Here is a 21,693-nt window from a genome sequence, read left to right as displayed (position 1 = left end):
ATTGTTGAAGTAGGCCAAAGATCCACCCACATTTTCCCCACAGTAGCCCAACCAGAAGTTTTCCAGGAAACCCACCAGCAAAGCCTGGAGGCGATATCCCGCCGCCCTGTAGGTATGTGCTTGCGAAAGGTAGACTGCCCCTGGAAACAGAGGCTCCATTCAGTGATGCCAGGTGAGGCTGTCAGGCAAGACCTTCCCCCTTCCTAGTGCTCCCTCTGAGATGGTAGAGAGGGAAAGGTTGGGTGGAACATACCCATTGTGGCTAGGAGGTTTCCAACTGAGGATTATCTCAGCCTCAGATCCATAGTTTAACTCTGGACTGCACTGTGTTGAAGGACTTTCTTTGATCCGACCCGAAATCTTCCAGCATTCAGATTTGTTGGGACGCCTGCGAGTTCCGCACATCCTCAACGTGCCAGCGTTGCAAAGAGTGCTCATTTGATGATGTCGCAGCCGGGAAACAGGACTGAACTCTGGCTTAATCCAGATGTGTCAAAAGTGTCGCATATTATTAGAGAGAGGGTCACATCTGCGCCACGCAACTAAAGATAAGATAAGATAAGATTTATTTATTGTCATTGTACAGCACAATGAAATTGGATGCCATCCCATAAAAACAACACAGAACACACTTCAGCTACACATACAGGTGAAACTCGAAAAATTAGAATGTCGTGGAAAAGTCCATTTATGTAAGCAATTGTTTTCATTAGCTACTGGAGTTGAATATATGAGATAGACTCATGACATGCAAAGCGAGATATGTCAAGCCCTTGTTTGTTATAATTGTGATGATTATGGCGTACAGCTGATGAAAACCCCAAGGTTGAGATTGTTAATTTGGGGTTCTCATCAGCTGTACGCCATAATCATCACAATTATAACAAATAAAGGCTTGACATAGCTCGCTTTGCGTGTCATGAGTCTATTTCATATATTAGTTTCACCTTTTAAGTTGAATTACTGAAAGAAATGTCCACGGATATCCACGATATTCTAATTTTTCAAGTTTCACCTGTATGTTCACACGTGGTGGGGGGTGTAAATGTGTACAATTTTTCTGGCAAAGGGTTTTGAAGGAGATGACAGAAATCACTGGGTTAAAGCTGACCAAAAGTCCAGAGGTAGCATTATTGATTTACGATGGAGTGGAAGGTTCACAGGCTAGGAAGGACTTGCTCACAGATTTATTGACAGCTGCACAAATTATTATAGCCAGGAAGTGGAAGGGACAAGCAGAATATAAAATGGAAGAACGATTCAAAGAGGTGTGGGATATAGCTATTAATGGTAAATTAACATGTGCCATTAAGGTTAAGATGGGGAATATGCAGGAGAAATGATTCTGAGGAGATATGGAAGGTATTTGCTGAATTTGTACTGTTAAAACGGAAAGGAGTCAAACCATCGCAAGAGGTGTTGAAATTTTGGGAGGTTGGATAGTTACAATGGAATGTTATCAGTGGTGGGGTCCACATTTTTATTCTTATTTATTTATGATTATTACTTTGTCAAAATAAAAAAATTAAAAAGGGAAAGAGAAAGAGAAAGAAACGGGACACTGCAGCAGGGGAGCCCTGTGGCTAAGTGGTACAGTCCTCATTTGCACGGGACCAGTCCGCACCACACAGTCAAAGCACATTTGCAGCACTTGGAACAGCTGCAGTCCCGTCCCCACTGAAGAATCTTGGGAACTGTAGTTTACCCCTCCAAGAGTTGCTGTTCCAAGCACCCGCAACCAAACTACAGTTCCCAGGATTCTAAGAGAGTTACTGTAGATGCAGGGTGTATGGGATGTGAGGAAGAAGAAGAAGAAGAAGAGGAGGAGGAGGAGGAGGAGGAGTTTGGATTTGATATGCCGCCTTTCACTACCCAAAGGAGTCTCAAAGCGGCTCACATTCTCCTTTCCCTTCCTCTGTGAGGTGAGTGGGGCTGAGAGACTTCAGAGAAGTGTGACCAGCCCAAGGTCACCCAGGAGCTGCATGTGGAGGAGCGGAGACACAAACCCGGTTCACCAGATTACGAGTCTACCGCTCTTAACCACTACACCACACTGGCCCTCAGGGAGGGGCAGTACCTCTGGCGGGGGCCACATTTTGCTCCTTCTGGGGTGGTTTATCCACCCCACTCCGCACCTGTGGCTCCTAGAAGCGACAGCAGCCACGCCCCAGAAACGGCTTTGACTGGCCGTTGACTGAACCAGGTGAGGGCAGCCGACGGGTCTCAAGCCCTCTGTGAGTTAGGGGCTTCCCCTGCATGCGCAGACAGGCTCTGGCGGACAGAGCGGACGAGACCAGGAGTGGGTCCAACGGTCAAGAAGGCAGTTTGTGCCTGTGCTGCAAAGGGAAGCGAGGGGCAGGTGGGGCTCGTCCACCTGGGGAGGGAGCCCATCTAGCAGAAGGAAAACTCTGATACTAAACCTCCACTGTCTTGTGGTACATTTTTGGGAGAAGAAAAGTATCAGGAGTGAACCCTACACAAATCTGGAGCGGAGTCCCTGTGGCACTTTGTACGCCTCCTTCCAGCAACTCCTGCAGCAAAGCTGGTGCCAGATGTTGGACCCCAACAGCGAGGCTGAGAAAGGGGGGGGGGGTCTTGTGATCTGTGCAGCCCAAGACCACCATGCAGACTGCCCAGGCTTGCGCCCCGGGGCGGCCACTTCTTGGGTGCTGCAAATGTATTTTAGATGCGCTGTTTGGATGCTGGACTGGGTTAAATTTCTGCCTGAAAAAAACTGGAGAGTCTCTTGTCAGTCCACACAGGGAATCTTGGGCCTGGGTGAACACAGCAGCTTTAGCCCTTGATTCAGGGCCACGAGGACTAGGATATCTGCGGAGAGTAAAGGACACTGAGCTGGATGTGGCGCTGGGTCTGATCTGTAAAGGGTAGCTCCCTCTGCTCCTATAACAATGCAACAATAGTGGAAATAGTGTTTTGCACATACAAAATGGCATTGCTCAGCCAAATACAGGTTATAGCCAAAAAGCAGAAAAAGAAGAGAAGGAAAGCAGTGCACGATCTCAGAGGCATTAAAAAAAAAATGCTTATAATAAGTCGGGTGACTCTTATCTCAGAGTGTAAGGGTAGGCTCATGGGTTTTCCTGAGTTGGGAGTCTTCTGCTGCAAACTTCGCTGCCTTGAAGCATGGCTGGTTTGACCAAGCAAGAGAGCAGATACCTGATTTTGTTGATGTTCCTGAGGGTGACAAGCAATTTAAGGACTGATCCCTCGGCTTTTCATGCAACTTTACAGGATAACATAATAGCGTGTGGCATTTTGATAGTTACAGGTAGGCAGCCGTGTTGGTCTGCCATAGTAGAGACAAAATTTTTTAAAAAATCCTTCCAGTAGCACCTTAGAGACCAACTAAGTTTGTCACTTGGTATGAGCTTTCGTGTGCATGCACACTTCTTCAGATATCTGAAGAATATCTTCTGAAGATATCTGATATCCTTCAGGTATCTGAAGAAGTGTGCATGCACACGAAAGCTCATACCAAGAACAAACTTTTTGTTGTTCAGTCGTTCAGTCGTGTCCGACTCTTTGTGACCCCATGGACCAGAGCACGCCAGGCACGCCTATCCTTCACTGCCTCCCGCAGTTTGGCCAAACTCATGTTAGTAGCTTTGAGAACACTCTCCGATCATCTCATCCTCTGTCGTCCCCTTCTCCTTGTGCCCTCCATCTTTCCCAACATCAAGGTCTTTTCTAGGGAGTCTTCACTTCTCATGAGGTGGCCAAAGTACTGGAGCCCCAACTTCAGGATATCTTTTATATGTCCATGGAGTTTTCTTGGCAGGGATACTGGAGTGGCTTGCCAGTTCCTCCTCCAGATGGATCACGTTTGGTCCAAACTCTCCACTATGACCTGTCCATAGCTTCCCTGAGTAATTCAAGCCCCTTCGGCATGACAAGGCAGTGATCCATGAAGGGGAGAAGAAACTTAGTTGGTCTCTAAGGTGCTGATATACCTGAAGAATATCAGATACCTTCAGAAGATATTCTCCAGAAATCTGAAGAAGTGTGCATGCACACGAAAGCTCATACCAAGAACAAACTTAGTTGGTCTCTAAAGTGCTACTGGAAGGAATTTTTTTTTAAATTTTAAATTTTGTTTAAATCCATGATGTACACTCTGTTTTGGGGGGGGGGGGGAATAAGGTTCCTTGGCTCCTCTTTTTTTTTCCTTCTTGCTTGGTGCACGTTGTGTATTAGCCTTCCCCCCCTCCTGCCTTCTTGCAGAAAGGCTGCCTCAATTCCCCACCTGCGAATGGCCCCATTAGACACCCGTTAGCCTCCTGGGGAGAGCAATCCCTCCTCCTGCCCATCCTTTGCCTACTGAATAAACTTTGGGAGCGGGGGGGGGGGGGTTTCCAGGACAAACCCCCTTCTCCTTCCTGCCAAGCCAGGATCATCTCCCTCTTTTTCTGCAAGGGAGAGAATCCACAACCCTTCCCCCCCCCAAAAAAGGCTTGCGTATTTCTTCGCACCTTGTTAGCGCATCAATTAGTCCTTCCTGAGTGGCCCATTAGCAGGGGGACCTAATCCATGGCTTCATTGTGTGGCCAAGAGATGGGCAGCAGCCTTGGTTTATAAGTGCAGCCTTTTAGGGGAGCCAGATGTTGAAGGAAGGGAGAGAAATCAGCCATGCTCCATCTCCAGCAATTGCTTTGGCTTCTCCTGGCTTGGGCTCCCGCCTTACCTGGCAGACCCTCCTCCTCCTCATCCTCTGCCCACCTGGAGGCAGCAGGGGACTCGGAGGAAACACGAGCCCGGGCCCTCAAGAGGCTGCTGGAAGTCTTCGGCATCGGGGACCCCCCTCAGTCCCCCCAGCACATCACCCGTCCTCCTCCCCAGTACATGGTGGACCTCTACAACACGGTGGCCGATGACGACGGAGTCACCAAGGATCCGGACATCTTGGAAGGCAATACAGTGCGCAGCTTTTTGGACAAAAGTAAGTGGCAACAACGCACGCAGGGAAGGGGGGGCATTGGCGAGAGGGGTGCCAGCCAGGGTCTCTGGGGCACGAGGCAGGCTAGGTAAATTTGGGCCATTCCATTGTCACGGGTGGGACACTTTGACCATGTTTTTTGGTATTCACACATGTGTAACAATGTAAATATACATAAAAATTAACAACCAAAATTTAAACTATGTTCTTAATAAGATACTGAACATTTTACTAATGTTTTCTTATTTTTATGGATATTTTTGACAATTTTATTAAATGTTAAAAGTGTTGTCACGGGTGGGACAAAAAAAAAAAGGACATGGAGCTTGAGATAAGTTTGATTTATGGAAAAACTCTGTGAGTTGGGAGGTGACTCAATGATAAACTCAGCATGTCTGTTTAAATCAATGTTTATTGGTTACAACTATGCAATCAGGAATTAAGTTTAAGAAATTTAACGATACAAAATTAAGGAAAAAATGCTGTCACGGGTGGGACAATCATCAGAAAACTTTTAATTTGAACACTTCTGTGAAGACTACGTGGGTGGACTTTTGAAAAGAAGGTCCATAAAATAAACTTCTTTTGTCTTTAGCTTTTTTAAAAATGGTTAGACTGCACGTTTGGAATCTTCCTCACCAAAGTCCAGTGCTCATCTAGCATTCTTATCAGGCTCATTTTTCACGGAATGGCCCGTTTACAGGTGATGGGCGGTTGTCGTTAGAGACCCCAGTGCCAGGTGCTGCAAACTTTCCTTCCCACCTTGCCCCTAAAAGCTGTAGCTTCAGGATCATAGCTGTCAAACTTTTCCCTTTTCTTGCGAGGAATCCTGTTCGGAATAAGGGAATTTCCCTTTAAAAAGGTGGGGGGGGGGGAGTTGACAGCTATGTTCAGGATGGCTAGCTAAAGCCCAGGCGTGGGGAACCTTGCACCCTCTGGACGTGATGAACTACAACTCCCATCACTTCCCACCCCCCCATTGGCCGGGTCTGCTGGTGCTGCAGCCGAGCAACATCTGGAGAGGCAAAGATTCCCCACAGCTGGCTTAAGATCTAACACAGGCATGCCCAACCTTCGGCCCTCCAGATGTTTTGAGACTACAATTCCCATCATCCCTGACCACTGGTGCTGTTAGCTAGGGATCATGGGAGTTGTAGGCCAAAACATCTGGAAGGCATTTGGCTTGTTTTATTTTATTTGTGCTCTTCCGGTTTATACATTTCATTAATTTTACAATCATTTTAACATTTCAAAACTCAACTTCCTTCCCCCCCCTCTTTCTGCGGTTCCTTAAATTTATTTTTAATATCTTTTCCGCATATCCAAATTAACTTAATTTGCCCGTTTATTCATCAACTTTATAAATATGTACTCTTACGAAACTGCAGGTTATTACAATATCCCCTGCCAATGTTCTCATCTGTTTGCAATTTATCTGTAAATATTCACTAACCCATTTCCATTCTTTTATTTAAAAAAGTTTGTTGTCTTGATTTCTAATCCTTCCAGTAAGTTTCACTATTTCTGCTTATTCCATAAGTTTCTGTATCTATTCTTCCTTTGCTGAAACTTCTGCTTCTTTCCATTTTTGGGCGAGTAACATTCTTGCTGCTGGAGTAGCATACAGGTGAAACTCGAAAAATTAGAATATCGTGGAATGGTTCATTTCTTTCAGTACTTCAACTTAAAAGGTGAAACTAATACATGAGATAGACCAGTGTTTTTCAACCACTGTTCCGCGGCACACTAGTGTGCCGCGAGATGTTGCCTGGTGTGCCGTGGGAAAAATTGAAAAATTCAAGAGAATTACTTTATATATAGTCAATATAGGCACAGAGTTAATTTTTTTTAACATTTTCTAATGGTGGTGTGCCTCGTGATTTTTTTCATGAAACAAGTGTGCCTTTGCCCAAAAAAGGTTGAAAAACACTGAGATAGACTCATGACATGCAAAGCGAGATACGTCAAGCCTTTATTTGTTATAATTGTGATGATTATGGCGTACAGCGGATGAGAACCCCAAATTAACAATCTCAACTTTGGGGTTTTCATCAGCTGTGCGCCATAATCATCACAATTATAACAAGCAAAGGCTTGACATATCTCGCTTTGCATGTCATGAGTCTATCTCATATATTAAACTCCAGTAGCTAATGAAAACAATTGCTTACATAAATGGACTTTTCCATGATATTCTAATTTTTTGAGTTTCACCTGTACATGAATAATTTTCTATACAGTTTAGGTAGTTCTGTCCCTGTTGGGTTTTTGGGGTTGATCTTCACACACACCTTTCCTTCAAAACAAAACAAAATAAAAAATTCCTTCCAGTAGCACCTTAGAGACCAACTAAGTTTGTTCTTGGTATGAGCTTTCGTGTGCATGCACACTTCTTCAGATACACTGAAACGGAAGTCACCGGACCCTTATATATAGTCTGGTGACTTCTGTTTCACTATATATAAGTGTATCTGAAGAAGTGTGCATGCACACGAAAGCTCATACCAAGAACAAACTTAGTTGGTCTCTAAGGTGCTACTGGAAGGAATTTTTTATTTTATTTTGTTTTGACTATGGCAGACCAACACAGCTACCTACCTGTAACTGGACCTTTCCTTCAGTTTTTCTGTGATGGCTAGATGGTAAACAGAACGAGGGAAAGCTCTAGGAGGACTCCAAAGCTTGCACACTGTTTTGTAAAAATTCAGCACAGCTGTGCAGATGGTGGTATTCTTATGGACACAACAAGACTGTCTTTCCTTGCTCATACCAAGAACAAACTTAGTTGGTCTCTAAGGTGCTACTGGAAGGAATTTTTTTAATTTTTTAATTTTGTTTTTTCCTTCTTATTGTCAGTATCTTTATATTTTATCCAGGTGAGGAAATGATTCCTTGGAGCCAGGATAGCTCATTTGGTTAGAGTGTGGCGCTCATAAATGCCAAGGTTGCAGGTTTGATCCCTGTATGGGAATGCTGTATATTCCCGCATTGCAAGGGAATTGGACTAGATCAGAGCTTTCCACGTTGGGGACACACTTTTTAGACGTGCATCATTTTGCAGCACAGTAATTCAGTTTTACTAGCGAACCAGTGATTCGCTCTGGGTGCACACTTACAATTGCAAACATGCATTTTAACTTGAGTCTGTGAGTCAGTTGCAGCAAAAAATTACAAGACTTCTGGCATGTGTTAGTTTTCCAAAATATTTCACATTTAGCACACCCAAAACTTATTTTGGGTTGTATCTATCCTTTTAAAATTAATGGACCCCAGTAATTCGTATCCGTTAATTTCAGCAGGTTAGCTCTGATAGGGCTAACATCAAATGCAACCCATTTTCTCTTATTTTTAGGAGTGGGGGTGGGGGGTGGGGTTAACTTAGAAATAAGTGTTGAAACTCTTTTTTAAGTGTCCACTTTCTGCACTCAAAGTTCTGTCCAGGTGACACAAAAAATAAAAGTAGTTTAAATTAACATTAGGACATTTCTTCACCAGGTCATCCAAAAATATTACATGATAAGCATGCAAGCTTTTGAGTCCTCCAGAGCTCTTCCTCGGGCTAGGTGAAGAGACCTGGGGAACGTGAAAGCTTGCACACTATTCCCATAACCTTTTTGTCAGCCTAATTTAGGAATTGGCCTAACGTGGATTTTTAAAATACAAAATAAAAAATAAAAACATTCCTTCCAGTAGCACTTTAGAGACCAACTAAGTTTGTTCTTGGTATGAGCTTTCGTGTGCATGCACACTTCTTCAGATACACTGAAACAGAAGTCACCAGAACCTTATATATAGTCTGGTGACTTCTGTTTCACTATATATAAGTGTATCTGAAGAAGTGTGCATGCACACGAAATCTCATACCAAGAACAAACTTAGTTGGTCTCTAAGGTGCTACTGGAAGGAATTAATTTTATTTTTGATTTTGTTTTGACTATGGCAGACCAACACTGCTACCTACCTGTAAATGGGTTTTTTTCCTCATGAGCCACTGCAAACTACCTTTTAACACGGAATGTAGGAGGCAAGACATGGCTCTGTTAGGTGCCATGCAGGTTTCAGTAGCACCTGGGACGAAAGGAGCATCTCAGCATCCAAGTGCTGGTTTAAACCAACTCAATTTTCCTTGCAGAAGTTTTGGCATATGCTGGGATGTGTGTGTTTTTTTCCTGTGTAGCCACCCACAAGCGGCACCTTCAAGGCTTAAAGCAGGCTTGTTCCCTACCTCAAACATACAGAAGCGTTGGCACAATGACCCCACCAGGCTTTTGTTTTTTTTGCCTGGGATCGGGACCCTCGAAACACTTCCTTTAGGAAAATCCATTCCGCCTTGACATTTGCTAGGGCTGATGGGAGCTGTACTCCGGCAGAAATCCTTCTTCCTGTGCCACCTGTAAAGCGCTAACCTGCGCTTCAGATTGGTGGCAGCGCCTGGGGGTTCAGGAGAGCCGAGTTCGAATCTTGACTGGGCCCTTGATGCATTTACCAGCTGTCCTTTACTATGTTTCTCTCCCCCCCCCCCCCCGCTTCCCTTTTCTGGTTTTGAGCCCTGAAATGCTGCCTATGAGCTACACCAAGAGAAAGCTGGATTTCGCGGCTGAGCCGGGATCTGAACCCGGATCATCACGGCACCACAACACCGGCAGGTTTGCAGGGCGACCTTAGCGACTCCTGCTCAGCCACTCCTACCTCCTGTGGCCGCTATACAGGTGAAACTTGAAAAATTAGAATATCGTGGAAAAGTCCCATTTATGCAAGCAATTCTTTTCATTAGCTACTGGAGTTTAAGATATGAGATAGACTCATGACATGCAAAGTGAGATATGTCAAGCCTTTGTTTGTTATAATTGTGATGATTATGGCATACAGCTATAATAATAATAATAATAATAATAATAATAATAATATTTATTATTTGTACCCCGCCCATCTGGCTGGATTTCCCCAGCCACTCTGGGCGGCTTCCAACAAAAATCAGATACAAAAATATCACACATTAAAAACTTCCCTGAAAAGGGCTGACTTCAGGTATTTTCTGAATGTCAGGTAGTTGTTTATCTCCTTGACCTGTGATGGGAGGGCGTTCCACAGGGCGGATTGTTGATTTGGGGTTCTCATCAGCTGCACACCATAATCATCACAATTATAATCAGAGGCTTGGCATATCTCGCTTTGCATGTCATGAGTCTATCTCATGTATTAGTTTCACCTTTTAAGTTGAATTACTGGAAGAAACGAACCTTTCCACGATATTCTAATTTTTTTGAGTTTCACCTGTATTATTTGCTGGAAAGCGCTGCAGAAACGAAGAAGGGCTTCCGCACACCTCTGTTTACCCCTGCCCTTTAGTACTGAATCTGAACAAATGGCAAATTGATTGTGGACAAAAGAGCGACAAAAGGACATTCTTAATAACCTTCCCTTCCTCCTTATCCAGCTCACGGTGACCGGATGCGTTTCCTCTTCATCCTGTCCAGCGTGGCAAAGAACGAGAGAGTCCTCACAGCCGAACTGCACCTCTTCAAGCTGCGGGCGAGGGCGGCCGGCGGACCTCTTCCCAGGAGGCAGCACTTCTGCCAGGTAAACGTCCAAAGCCTTCCCCGGGAGCTTCGCTCTTTCCATGCCCAGAGGCACTCTTGACTTCTGGAGACCCAGTTGCCGGGAATCTCTCAAGGGCTGCTGCACTCCCCGTGGAATTTGGGCCAATAATGGTCAAGTCTTCTGAAGTGTTTTTGATTGTTGGAAACGCTTCAAACCAACTTCTGCACTTCTTGGAGCCCGGCACGTTTCCTCTGCGCGTACCTTACTGAAGCGCCTTTCCTTGCTGCCGTCTCCTGTGCTATCAGCAGAGTTATCTTCTTATCTTCTCTCACGCAGCGGGGGTGTGCATGCCAGCATATTACAGACAACAGAGTCCGGCTTCTTTCTAATCTAGAAGCTTTATTTTACAAGGCATAAATCTACATTCCTGGAGAGACGCACGACATTTTGCCGTCTTCTCCCTTCTCCGTTCTCCGGACAACAGAAACAGAAAGTATCACATTACAAAGTACAACAGTACACAGAGCATCCGGTGACGCTCTTCCTCCTGTGGGTGGGACAACCTGGTTGAGCTTGTTAACTCTAAAAGCTCCAAACCTCTACACCCCCTCTTGTCCCGCACACAGGGGCGTTGTAAGCTTGCAGCTTACCTCACACAAACCCTCACAGAACTCCCCATGACGTTGGAAGCTCAGGGGCTTCGTGAACCCAACCCTCTGGTTCACCTGACCAGGACAGTACTTCAGCTTCTCCAAGCCGGTCTGAACGCACACGTCTCGAAAGAGAACGTCTAGGTGTTTGGGTCTGGCCTTGACTTGTCCAGACTCTGCCACCAACAAACAGAGTTGGTTGTCCTCCCAAACCATCACGGGCAGGCAACTCTGAACGCAGATCTCTTGGACCAAACACCTATAGAACTCCAGTTCCCTGCAAAGCACTGACAACGCACTGTACCTGGCTTCTGCACGAGAATGAGCAATGAGGCTCTGGCACCGGGACTTCAACCCGTCTAGAGCTCCTCCACACTGTACAACCATTTCAGACACAGATTTCCTGTCCTCGGAATTTGCCCAACCGCCGTCGCACCAGCGCGTGAGCTGGGGCTCACCGGTAGCTGACAACTCCGGGCAAAACTCCTTAGTCTCCTGCAAACTCTGGAGCACTCTCACCATGCCATTCCAGGCATGCACGCTGGGATTTGCAGCCACCTTGCTGAACAGATCCACAGCAACTGCTATGTCAGGTTTTGCTCAACTAGGAAGGAAACAACAGCCTCCCAGGAGCTGACCTAAACACCTCGGGGCTCTCGAACTCAGAGCGTTCCCCGGTCTGACTGTCCTCACCTAGACACGTCTCCATGAGTGTTCTGACACTAGCACATTCAGACACTCTGAACTTCTTCAACGACTGCACTACCTTGCCAGTCTGATTGAGCAAGACACTACCGTCTTCGGCTCTGTCTACCTGCACACCTAGGTAAACACCAACAGGGCTTAGGTTCCTGAGCTGGAAAGACTGACCAAGCTCCTCTGCGAACCGTTGCACCTGTCCCCTGGTCTCCACCAGGTAAAGCATGTCCGCACCGGACTGCAGAACTAGCTCCTGCTCTGGACTTACTCCTGCCAGAAACAGGCAGCTATCAGCACAACTCTGGCTGACACCTAGCTTTCTCAAAGCTTCTTGCACGCCTGAGGACCAATCTCTGGCTGACTCCTTCAAGCCAGTGATTGCCTCGTGCAAACTCCACACCTGATTTGGCCCGTTGTCCTCGAACCCTGGCGGAGGTACCTCGTACCTCTCCTCATCCAGGTCGGAATCCAAACAGGCATCCAAACCAAAGTGGCTTGCCTCAAAGCTGCTTTGAGTCGCGACCGCTAACAGCATGCGCGTGGTTTCGCTTCTGAGAGAGGGCGCGTCCAGTACCTCGTAACAATGGACCCCCTCCTCCTGAGTGAAACCTCTGGCTACTGACCTAGCCTCGCACTGCAACTCGCCAGTTGCTGCCGTCTTGAGTCTGTACACCCAACGACCTTCTGACAGCGTCGTGGTTGTGCACACACCCAAAGACCTCATTGAGCTTACCTGCTCTACCATGGCATCCTGCCATTTCTGGGCCTCACCTTGAGATACCCATTGAACCTTGCTCTTGCTCCGGGATGAGACCTGCGCCAGGCTCTCCTGGAGAAGAGTTGCCACACAAAGAGTCGCCAAACGTGGCCTGCCTCCTAGTCCGTGACATAGGAGTTGCGGGTGCACTCCCAGGCTGCTGCCTTGGAGTTGCCCCTAGCTGCGCTGCACCCTGGTGATGACCGGGAACTCGGCCCGAGCCACTAGCAGGTGCCAAAGCCACAGCAATACCCCCTCTTGGGGCTGATCCACCTGGACAACTGCCACCAGCAGGTGGCGCATCCTGTCCAGCACTGACAGGACCATCCAGAACATCAGGGCTTCTAGGGATGTGTTCCAATCCATTCTGCTCACAAAATTCAGCACTCCTGCTGACTAGAACCTGGGTCTGGTCACTATCTGGGCTAACTAACCTCCAGCTATGCAAGCTGGGTTCGCACCCACAGAAAGACACTTTCAGAACCTTGGTACCACCCAGTTCCACCCAGAACCCTTGAGGAAGCTCTGCATCCAAGAGCATGTCTTCAGTGGCAGCATGCAGCATCCTTTGCTGCCTCTCTGCAAGACCACATACCTGTGAAGAAAACAGGTTAGTCACACTGTGCTTACTCCCCCTCTCACTGAGGACCTGGGAACAGCCTACTCCAGTAGAAACCTGCTGTTCCACTGCAACCAGTGGTGCTGCCTCAGTTGCCTCCTTGAGCAACGCAGACCACATGTGGTGAGAGAAAGCATCAGCCAAACACTCAGAACAACACGCTCCCCCCAGGTTAGCTTCTGGCATCCCTTCAGAAACAGCCACATGAACCAGGGAAAAGGGACGCGTGGTTTCCCTTTCAGACGCGGGGTAGCAGGATGTCGACTCCTCGACCTTGCAAACCCTGCAATCAAGAAAGCTGTTACATGCCCTTAACTTGCACCCTTCAGAGAACTCAGGCTGCTTCAGCACACTGTCCCAGTGGCGACTTGCCAGCCTTTGGTACCACTGACACAAACATAAGTGGTGCACGGGCACACTGGTGCACTGAGCAAACATTCCATCAGCGCCACCTCCCCCTGTTCTGGATTGAGACTTCTTAACAGCAAACAGCCCATCCTGGCTGCCTTTCACGCGTAGAAGCATCTTCTGGCCCCTGCAATCAGAACAGGTGATAATCACAAAACAAACAGCAAAAACATTGGACAGAAGGTTTGACATAAACAAACAATACAGAGTTATGTCAACAGCCACAGAAAACGCCAGTTCTGTCCCTTTAAGACCTGCAGAGACTGTCTCAAGCACGACAAACTGTCTCTTGCATCCAACAGTCACAAACTGCCTCTCGACTGCAGCAGCCAGTACGTTGAACTGCTCTGTAGAAGGAGACTCGCAGTTCCTCACATGTCCACCAGGAGGAACGATGACGATGCAAAGAGACGCTGCACAGGCACTCATCACTCGCAGCCCACCAGGGTTGGCCTCTCTCAGCGTTGCCTCGGTGACCGCATCACAACAGTAGGCATCCTCTTCCGCCTGGGCTGTGGTAGAGCTGTTGCGATTCTCATGGCCAGTACCACACGTCATGTCCTTGGCCTTATCTTCAGCCATGCACGTCAACAAAAGACCAGGTGCAGGCTACGTGCCAAAACACAGGTCCACAATGAAGGCCTTTACGCTGGCTTCAGACTTGGAAACAGCCCCTCCCTTTCTGGGAGCAAAGCCCACGGCGATCTGGCCCCCCTCCTGCTTTCCATGGCACTGTTGCTTCTCAACAGCCATAAGCCGAGCTGGGGGCGAGCTTTCCAAAGCCACTTCAGCCAGTCCCTCAGCCCCGTGAAACTGGGCTAGGGTCTTCTTCCAGGCTTCACAAGCACTGGCCAGACCTTCCTCCTCACAGGCGTTGGCCAGAACATCAACACTCTCAGGGAACAGCCCTCTGCATTGAAGCTGTGAGGCTGGAGGTGCTTGCAAACAAAAGCTTCCCTCCTCCTTGCTGGGAATGCTATGGCTCCCTCCATCTTGCCCAGGGGTAGCGTACTTACGAATCTGTAGCTTCTCACCCGGCTCCACAGATGGGGGTTTCACCAGAGAGGTACAACTGCTTTTGCAGCCCTCGATCTGGGCTTCCCTGCTGCCTTCCAACCTCTGGCAGCAGGTTTTAGGCTTCTGAGCCATTCAGCAGACTGCTGAATGCTCCTGCTGGCAAAGCAAACTTTCCTGGGTGCTCCACCACAGTCCAAACCAGGGAGGCAATGCACACACAGTCTGGAACTCCTTAGAACCGCTCCTGAACCAGTCCAGAATCATAAACAAGCGCAAATATGGGACTGCCATAACCTGAAGTGTTTTTGATTGTTGGAAACGCTTCAAACCAACTTCTGCACTTCTTGGAGCCCGGCACGTTTCCTCTGCGCGTACCTTACTGAAGCGCCTTTCCTTGCTGCCGTCTCCTGTGCTATCAGCAGAGTTATCTTCTTATCTTCTCTCACGCAGCGGGGGTGTGCATGCCAGCATATTACAGACAACAGAGTCCGGCTTCTTTCTAATCTAGAAGCTTTATTTTACAAGGCATAAATCTACATTCCTGGAGAGACGCACGACATTTTGCCGTCTTCTCCCTTCTCCGTTCTCCGGACAACAGAAACAGAAAGTATCACATTACAAAGTACAACAGTACACAGAGCATCCGGTGACGCTCTTCCTCCTGTGGGTGGGACAACCTGGTTGAGCTTGTTAACTCTAAAAGCTCCAAACCTCTACATCTTCCTTGTGCGCAACGGCATCGCGGAATCGTAGTTGGGAGGGGTCACGCGGGTCATCTAGTCTGACCCCGCTAGAATGCAGGAATCTTTTGCCCAATGTGAGGCTCGGACTCATGGCCCTGAGATAGAGCCTCATGCTCTGCTGAATGAGCTATCGCCCACAGCCCTCAACTGCTTGCTTGTCCCCCCCCCAAAAAAACCAGGTTTGAGCTTGGAAGCTCCATTTTACTGAACTGGAGCACATATAGACATTGCTGCCTCGTGCTGCTTATTGTTTTATTGCATTTATTCCCCCCCCCACACACACTTTATGCTCCAAGGAGCTCAAGGTGGAATGCATAGTTTTCCAGGTTCAACCCCCTGCCTGAAAGCCCCAGCACTTATTTTAAGGGAGCCTAAGCTGGCGCTGTGGTCTAAATCACTGGGCATGCTGATCGGAAGGTTGGTGGTTCGAATCCCCACAATGACGGGGTGAGCTCCCGTTGCTCGGTCCCAGCTCCTGCCCACCTATCAGTTCGAAAGCACGTCAAAGTGCAAGTAGATAAATAGGTACCGCTCCGGCGGGAAGGTAAACGGCGTTTCCGTGCGCTGCTCTGGTTCGCCAGAAGCGGCTTAGTCCTGCTGGCCACATGACCCGGAAGCTGTACGCCAATATGTAATTTAAAATTTTTCTTTTCTTTCGAGTTATTGTTTTGTTTTATTGTTTTTTCCCCCCTTTTTGTATCTGAAGTAATAAAGTTTAATAAAAAAATTATTTAAAAAAAAGGAAGTTGTACACCGGCTGCCTCGGCCAATAAAGCGAGATGAGCGCCGCAACCCCAGAGTCGGACGCGACTGGACCTAATGGTCAGGGGTCCCTTTACCTTAAGAACCCCTGCTGGACCAGAGGATTCGCCAAGGACAGCATCCTTCCTCCAGCAGCGGCTCAAGGGAGAGTCCGGAAAGCAGAGCCCAAAGGCGGCAGCACCCCTCCCCTGTGACTTGCCTCCTCCATTGTTCCGTAGTTGGCAAAGGAGAGGTAGCCTGCCTCTGACCCTGGAGGTTCTCAATGCCTCCCGTAAACAACTGTTGGCATCCGAATCCCCTTTCCAAGCCCCGGGGGCTGCTGCTGCCGCTGCCCCGCAGAGCTTTGAAAGAAGCCGTGAATGGTGTTTCCGGAGAGCATGTGCAGAGTGCTTTCCCCCGCTGCCGCATCTCAGGGTGGGAATGGACATTTGCAAACTGGAGCGCTTTGGGGCTGGTGTGAGCAAGACCTGGTTCCTTTGGCTGACCTCTCTCTCTCTTTCTCTCTCTCTCTCCCCCCCCCCCCCCGCCATTTCAGGTGAGCATTTATCAGGTGCTTGACAAAGACAGCATGGATGCCCCCGAAGGGAAGAAGCTGCTCTCTGCTAAACTCCTTGCCTTGCAGGGAACTGGCTGGGAGGTCTTTGCCATCACGCAAGCGGTGAGTTTGTTTCAATGCCATTTTTAGATTCGGCTCTAAGTTGACCCCAGAGGTTTCCAGGATTGCAGCCGAGCAAATGTTTTCAGTGCCGCAGCTGATTCTGTTTTTGGTCTTTGCTGCAGAGCAGGAATCAGGCAAGTCTAGTTGTTTCTGGTCTACACAGACCCTACTTGGACCCAGCTGCAGGAACAATAATGAGTCGCAAGCCGAGATCCTATCTATCTATCTATCTATCTATCTATCTATCTATGTGTGTGTGTATGTATGTATGTATGTATACACACACACACACACACACACAACACAGTATATATATATATATATATATATATATATATATATATATATATATACAGATAATATATATATTATAATTTTCTGTTTTACAATTCAAAACACTCATTTCTACATCCTTAAGATATCAATGACTTCCCCTCTTCTATTTCCACGGTTCATTTCACATATCATAAATCCCTGCATATTTTACAAAAACTAAACCATTCAGTATTCCATTATTGCGTCCATCTAAACTTGTTTACACTGTTGAATTCATCCTAATGCTGCCAGCGTTTTCATCTGTACACCATTATTCCGGAGAGGAGGCAGGAGGAAATTCAACAGGAGAAACTGTGGGCATGGACAGTTTACATTTAGATAGATAGATAGATAGATAGATCTTACTTTTCCATTTCACAAAAATAGCCACCACAACGCGTGGCCAGGCTAGCTAGTATTCAGGTAAATAATTTTTGATGGATGTAGAAGTTGGAAACTGATTTGAATGGTTAAAGTAAAATATGCAGGGATGTATGATGATGTAAAATGAACTGTGGAAAGAGAAGAAGGGAGGTCATTGGAGATGTTTAAAGTTTGCAAAATGTTTATTTCGAATTTGCAAAATGGAAAATTTAATAAAAGTTATTTTTTAAAAAAAACAAGTTTATAAAATTGCGCAGAGCATGAGGAAAGCGGATAGAGAAAGGTTTTTCCTCCCCCTCTCAAAACTCTAGAACCCGTGGAAATCTCACGAAGCTGGATGATAGATAGAGACGCAGAGCTGGAAGGGATTCTGAGTGTCCTCTAGTCCAACACACACACACACCCCGCGTGCCAAGGCAGGAATTTTTTTGCCCAACATGGGATTCGAACCCATGACCCTGAAATAAAGAGCCTCGTGCTCTAGTGGCTGTGCTATATCCCGAATGAGTGGAGATTCAGGACAGGTGAAAGAATGCCCTCCATCTCGCAGCACATTGTTAATCTATGGAACTCTCAACCCCAGGAGTCAGGGATGGCCTTAAAAGACAATTAAGCAGATTAATAGCGGGGAGGGTTTTGGCCATGGTGAGAACAAGAATGCTGGGCTAGACGGGCCATTGGCAGGATCCAGCCAGCTGTTATTACATATTATTTTACCGAACCCCCATCATCCTCTACTGGCTATGCTGGTGGAAGCTGATGAGAGTCTCAGTCTGCGAGCAATATAGGTTAAAAGGGAGAAAACAGATTTATATACGTTTGAAAATTATTATTTCATGAGCAATATATTGAGGCAATAGGTTTATTAGAGTGGGAAATTGGGAAAGGACGGGAAGCCAAACTTATGTACTAAATATATTGTAGAGGGACTTACATATATTAGAAATATATTCTGTCGGTTCCCTCACTGCGAGAAGCAAAGCTACAGGGAACCAGGCAGAGGGCCTTCTCGGTGGTGGCGCCCGCCCTGTGGAACGCCCTCCCATCACAGGTCAAGGAGATAAACAACTACCTGACATTCAGAAAATACCTGAAGGCAGCCCTTTTCAGGGAAGTTTTTAATCTGTGATATTTTACTATTTGATGGAAGCCACCCAGAGTGGCTGGGGAGACCCAGCCAGATGGGCGGGGTACAAATAAATAATAATAATAATAATTATTATTAATATTATTTATTATTACATTCTTTTGCTGGATTTTTTGCTTTGACAAAAGTGGCTTATGTAAAATAAGGAAGATATGTCTTTGTACAGATGCAAGTATGAACAATAAACCATATTAAAAAAAGAAACTGCAATATGGGAACCAGATACTTGCGTGAGAAAACTTTCGATTTGAATATAATGCATTGCAATAACTGAGAGTATAATTATGTTTTGGTGCAATTAAAGTATTTTTTTTGTCAAAGAAGAAGAAGAAGAAAGAGTCACAGTCTGACACAATCTGGATTCTGATACAGGTTTCCTCACCTCTGCCACCGGGCGCGGCTTGGCTCGCTCTCTTGAGCCACACAGCTCTGTGTGCAAAATGTTAACCGGTCTGATGTGATGTTGCAGGTCCGCTCCTGGATGGATGAGGAGAGCAGTAATCAGGGGCTGTTGGTGACTGTGCGGTCACTCGGTGGGGAACCCCTAGACGATGGAGCTGTGCAGTTCGCGTCTGGCAGAGATCACCACGAGAGCAAAAAGCCCATGCTGGTTTTGTTCACCGACGACGGGCGTCGGGGAGCCCTGTTGCCCACCAACCCTTTCTTAGGTGAGTCAAGAAAGATGCGGTTTTTGTCTATCGGTGTGGCAGGATCCAAGACATTGCTGTAAGAACATACAAGATTCCTTGCAGTAGCACCTTAGAGACCAACTAAGTTTGTTCTTGGTATGAGCTTTCGTGTGCATGCACACTTCTTCAGATACACACAAAAGCTCATACCAAGAACAAACTTAGTTGGTCTCTAAGGTGCTACTGGAAGGAATTTTTTTATTTTTTATTTTGTTTTGACTACGGCAGACCAACACGGCTACCTACCTGTAACTGGAACATACAAGATTGTAACATCTGCAGTGAACTTGGAATAATGCACTTTCATTGCCTCGTTTCCATCATATGCTCATGCCCTCCCCACCCCTTGACACTTGAAATATCCATTTTCAGGACCCACCCTATTCCCGCGACTGTAATTTTTCAGCCTAGTTACAGGGAACCAGGCAGAGGGCCTTCTCGGTGGTGGCCCCCGCCCTGTGGAACGCCCTCCCGCCAGATGTCACAAGAGAAAAACAACCACCAGACTTTTAGAAGACATCTGAAGGCAGCCCTGTTTAGGGAAGCTTTTAATGATTAATAGACTATTGTATTTTAATATTCTGTTGGAAGCCGCCCAGAGTGGCTGGGGAGACCCAGCCAGATGGGCGGGTTATAAATAAATTATTATTATTATTACGCACCCACCCAACAGTGGCTTCGATGTTCAAGAAGGCTGTTTTCTGCATGTGCTGTAGAGAGAAGGGAGGGGCAGGTGGGGGCTCATCCACCTGGGCAGGTAGATCATCCAGAAGGAAAAGTCTGGTCCTAAACCTCTGATTCCTTGTGGAATATATTTGGGAGAAGGCCCAGGAGTAAACCCTACACAAATCCAGAGCGGAGTCCCTAAGGCGGTCCACATCAGGGAGGCTGTGTGTGTGTGTGTGTGTGTGTGTGTATCTTGTGCCCCAGGGAGGTCATTTCGCCGTTTCACCTTCGGAGGCGCACTCCATTGTCTTGTTTAAAGCCAACAAAGCTTTAAACTTTCTTTTGCAACGTGGCACTTTTAAATGATTGCGAGAGAGAGAGAGAGGGCGGCATCTAAATGTTTTCAGAAAGATAAGCGAACGTTAATCTTCTCAACTGGCCTTTCATGCTACTCACAGCTGTCCATGGAGGCGCAGGTCAGTTCTGTGTCCAGGGCAGCTGCCTACCAGCTGCATCTGGTATGCAGGATGAGACCCTCCCTGCCCTCAGACTGTCTCACCAGAGTGGTGCATGCTCTGGTTATCTCCCGCTTCGACTACTGTAAAGTGCTCTCCGTGGGGCTGCCTTTGAAGGTGACCCGGAAACCACAACTAATCCAGAATGCGGTAGCTAGACTGGTGACTGGGAGCGGCCGCCGAGACCACATAACACCAGTCCTGAAAGACCTACATTGGCTCCCAGGACGTTTCCGAGCACAATTCAAAGGGTTGGTGCTGACCTTTAAAGCCCTAAACGGCCTCGGTCCAGTATACCTGAAAGAGCGTCTCCACCCCCATCATCCAGCCCGGACACTGAGGTCCAGATCCGATGGCCTTCTGGCGGTTTCCTCACTTTGAGAAGCGAAGTTACAGGGAACCAGGCAGAGGGCCTTCTCGGTGGTGGCGCCCGCCCTGTGGAACGCCCTCCCGTCAGATGTCAAGTAAATAAACAACGATCTGACTTTTAGAAGACATCTGAAGGCAGCCCTGTTCAGGGAAGTTTTTGATGTCTGATGTTTTATCACTTTATTATTATGTCAAGGAAATAAACAACTACCTGACTTTTAGAAGACATCTGAAGGCAGCCCTTTTTAGGGAAGTTTTTAATGTTTGATGTTCAATTGTGCTTTTAATATTATGTTGGGAGTCGCCCAGAGCAGCTGGGGAAACCCAGCCAGATGGGTGGGGTATATTATTATTATTATTATTATTACTACGATCTCGTTCTCTCCTGCTTAGATTTGTCCCATCAGAATGCGGCCCTTCCTGGGCACCTGTCAGGCCCCAAATCCAATGGCACCCGGACCCCTCGCTCAGTGGACAACCTACTGCCTTGCCAGAGGCTCCCGCTCTCCGTGGACTTTGAGGAGATCGGGTGGTCCGGCTGGATCATCTCTCCCCGGGGGTACAACGCCTACCACTGCAAGGGTTCCTGCCCCTTCCCGCTGGGGGAGAACATGAGGCCCACCAACCACGCCACCGTCCTCTCCATCATCAACGCCCTGAAGCTGAGCCAGGAAGTCAGCGGCCCCTGCTGCGTGCCGGACAAGCTGTTCTCCATCAACCTGCTGTATTTCGACGACGACGAAAACGTGGTGCTGAAGCAGTACGACGACATGGTGGCGGGGAGCTGCGGCTGCCACTGA

General features: G+C 47.3%; 1 protein-coding gene across 1 annotated transcript; it reads left to right on the top strand.

Annotated features, from left to right (window-relative positions):
- The first annotated feature begins 4,647 nt into the window (after positions 1-4,647).
- Positions 4,648-21,693, top strand: LOC117039704 (bone morphogenetic protein 2-like). The gene is made up of 6 exons (XM_033136885.1): positions 4,648-4,957; positions 10,392-10,534; positions 16,686-16,808; positions 19,124-19,299; positions 19,943-19,973; positions 21,301-21,693. The coding sequence occupies exons 1-6, from the start codon at positions 4,648-4,650 to the stop codon at positions 21,691-21,693; spliced, it is 1,176 nt and encodes a 391-aa protein (XP_032992776.1).

This window comes from Lacerta agilis, chromosome 18 (assembly GCF_009819535.1).
Source record: "Lacerta agilis isolate rLacAgi1 chromosome 18, rLacAgi1.pri, whole genome shotgun sequence".
Classification (NCBI taxonomy): Eukaryota; Metazoa; Chordata; class Lepidosauria; order Squamata; family Lacertidae; genus Lacerta; species Lacerta agilis.
This window is presented reverse-complemented; position numbering and strand designations above follow the sequence as displayed.

Coding starts and splice junctions, on each gene's coding strand:
- LOC117039704 (XM_033136885.1), top strand. CDS start 4,648: ATGCTCCATCTCCAGCAATTGCTTTGGCTTCTCCTGGCTTGGGCTCCC. Junction 4,958..10,391: donor GCGCAGCTTTTTGGACAAAA/GTAAGTGGCAAC, acceptor CTCCTTATCCAG/CTCACGGTGACCGGATGCGT. Junction 10,535..16,685: donor GGAGGCAGCACTTCTGCCAG/GTAAACGTCCAA, acceptor CCGCCATTTCAG/GTGAGCATTTATCAGGTGCT.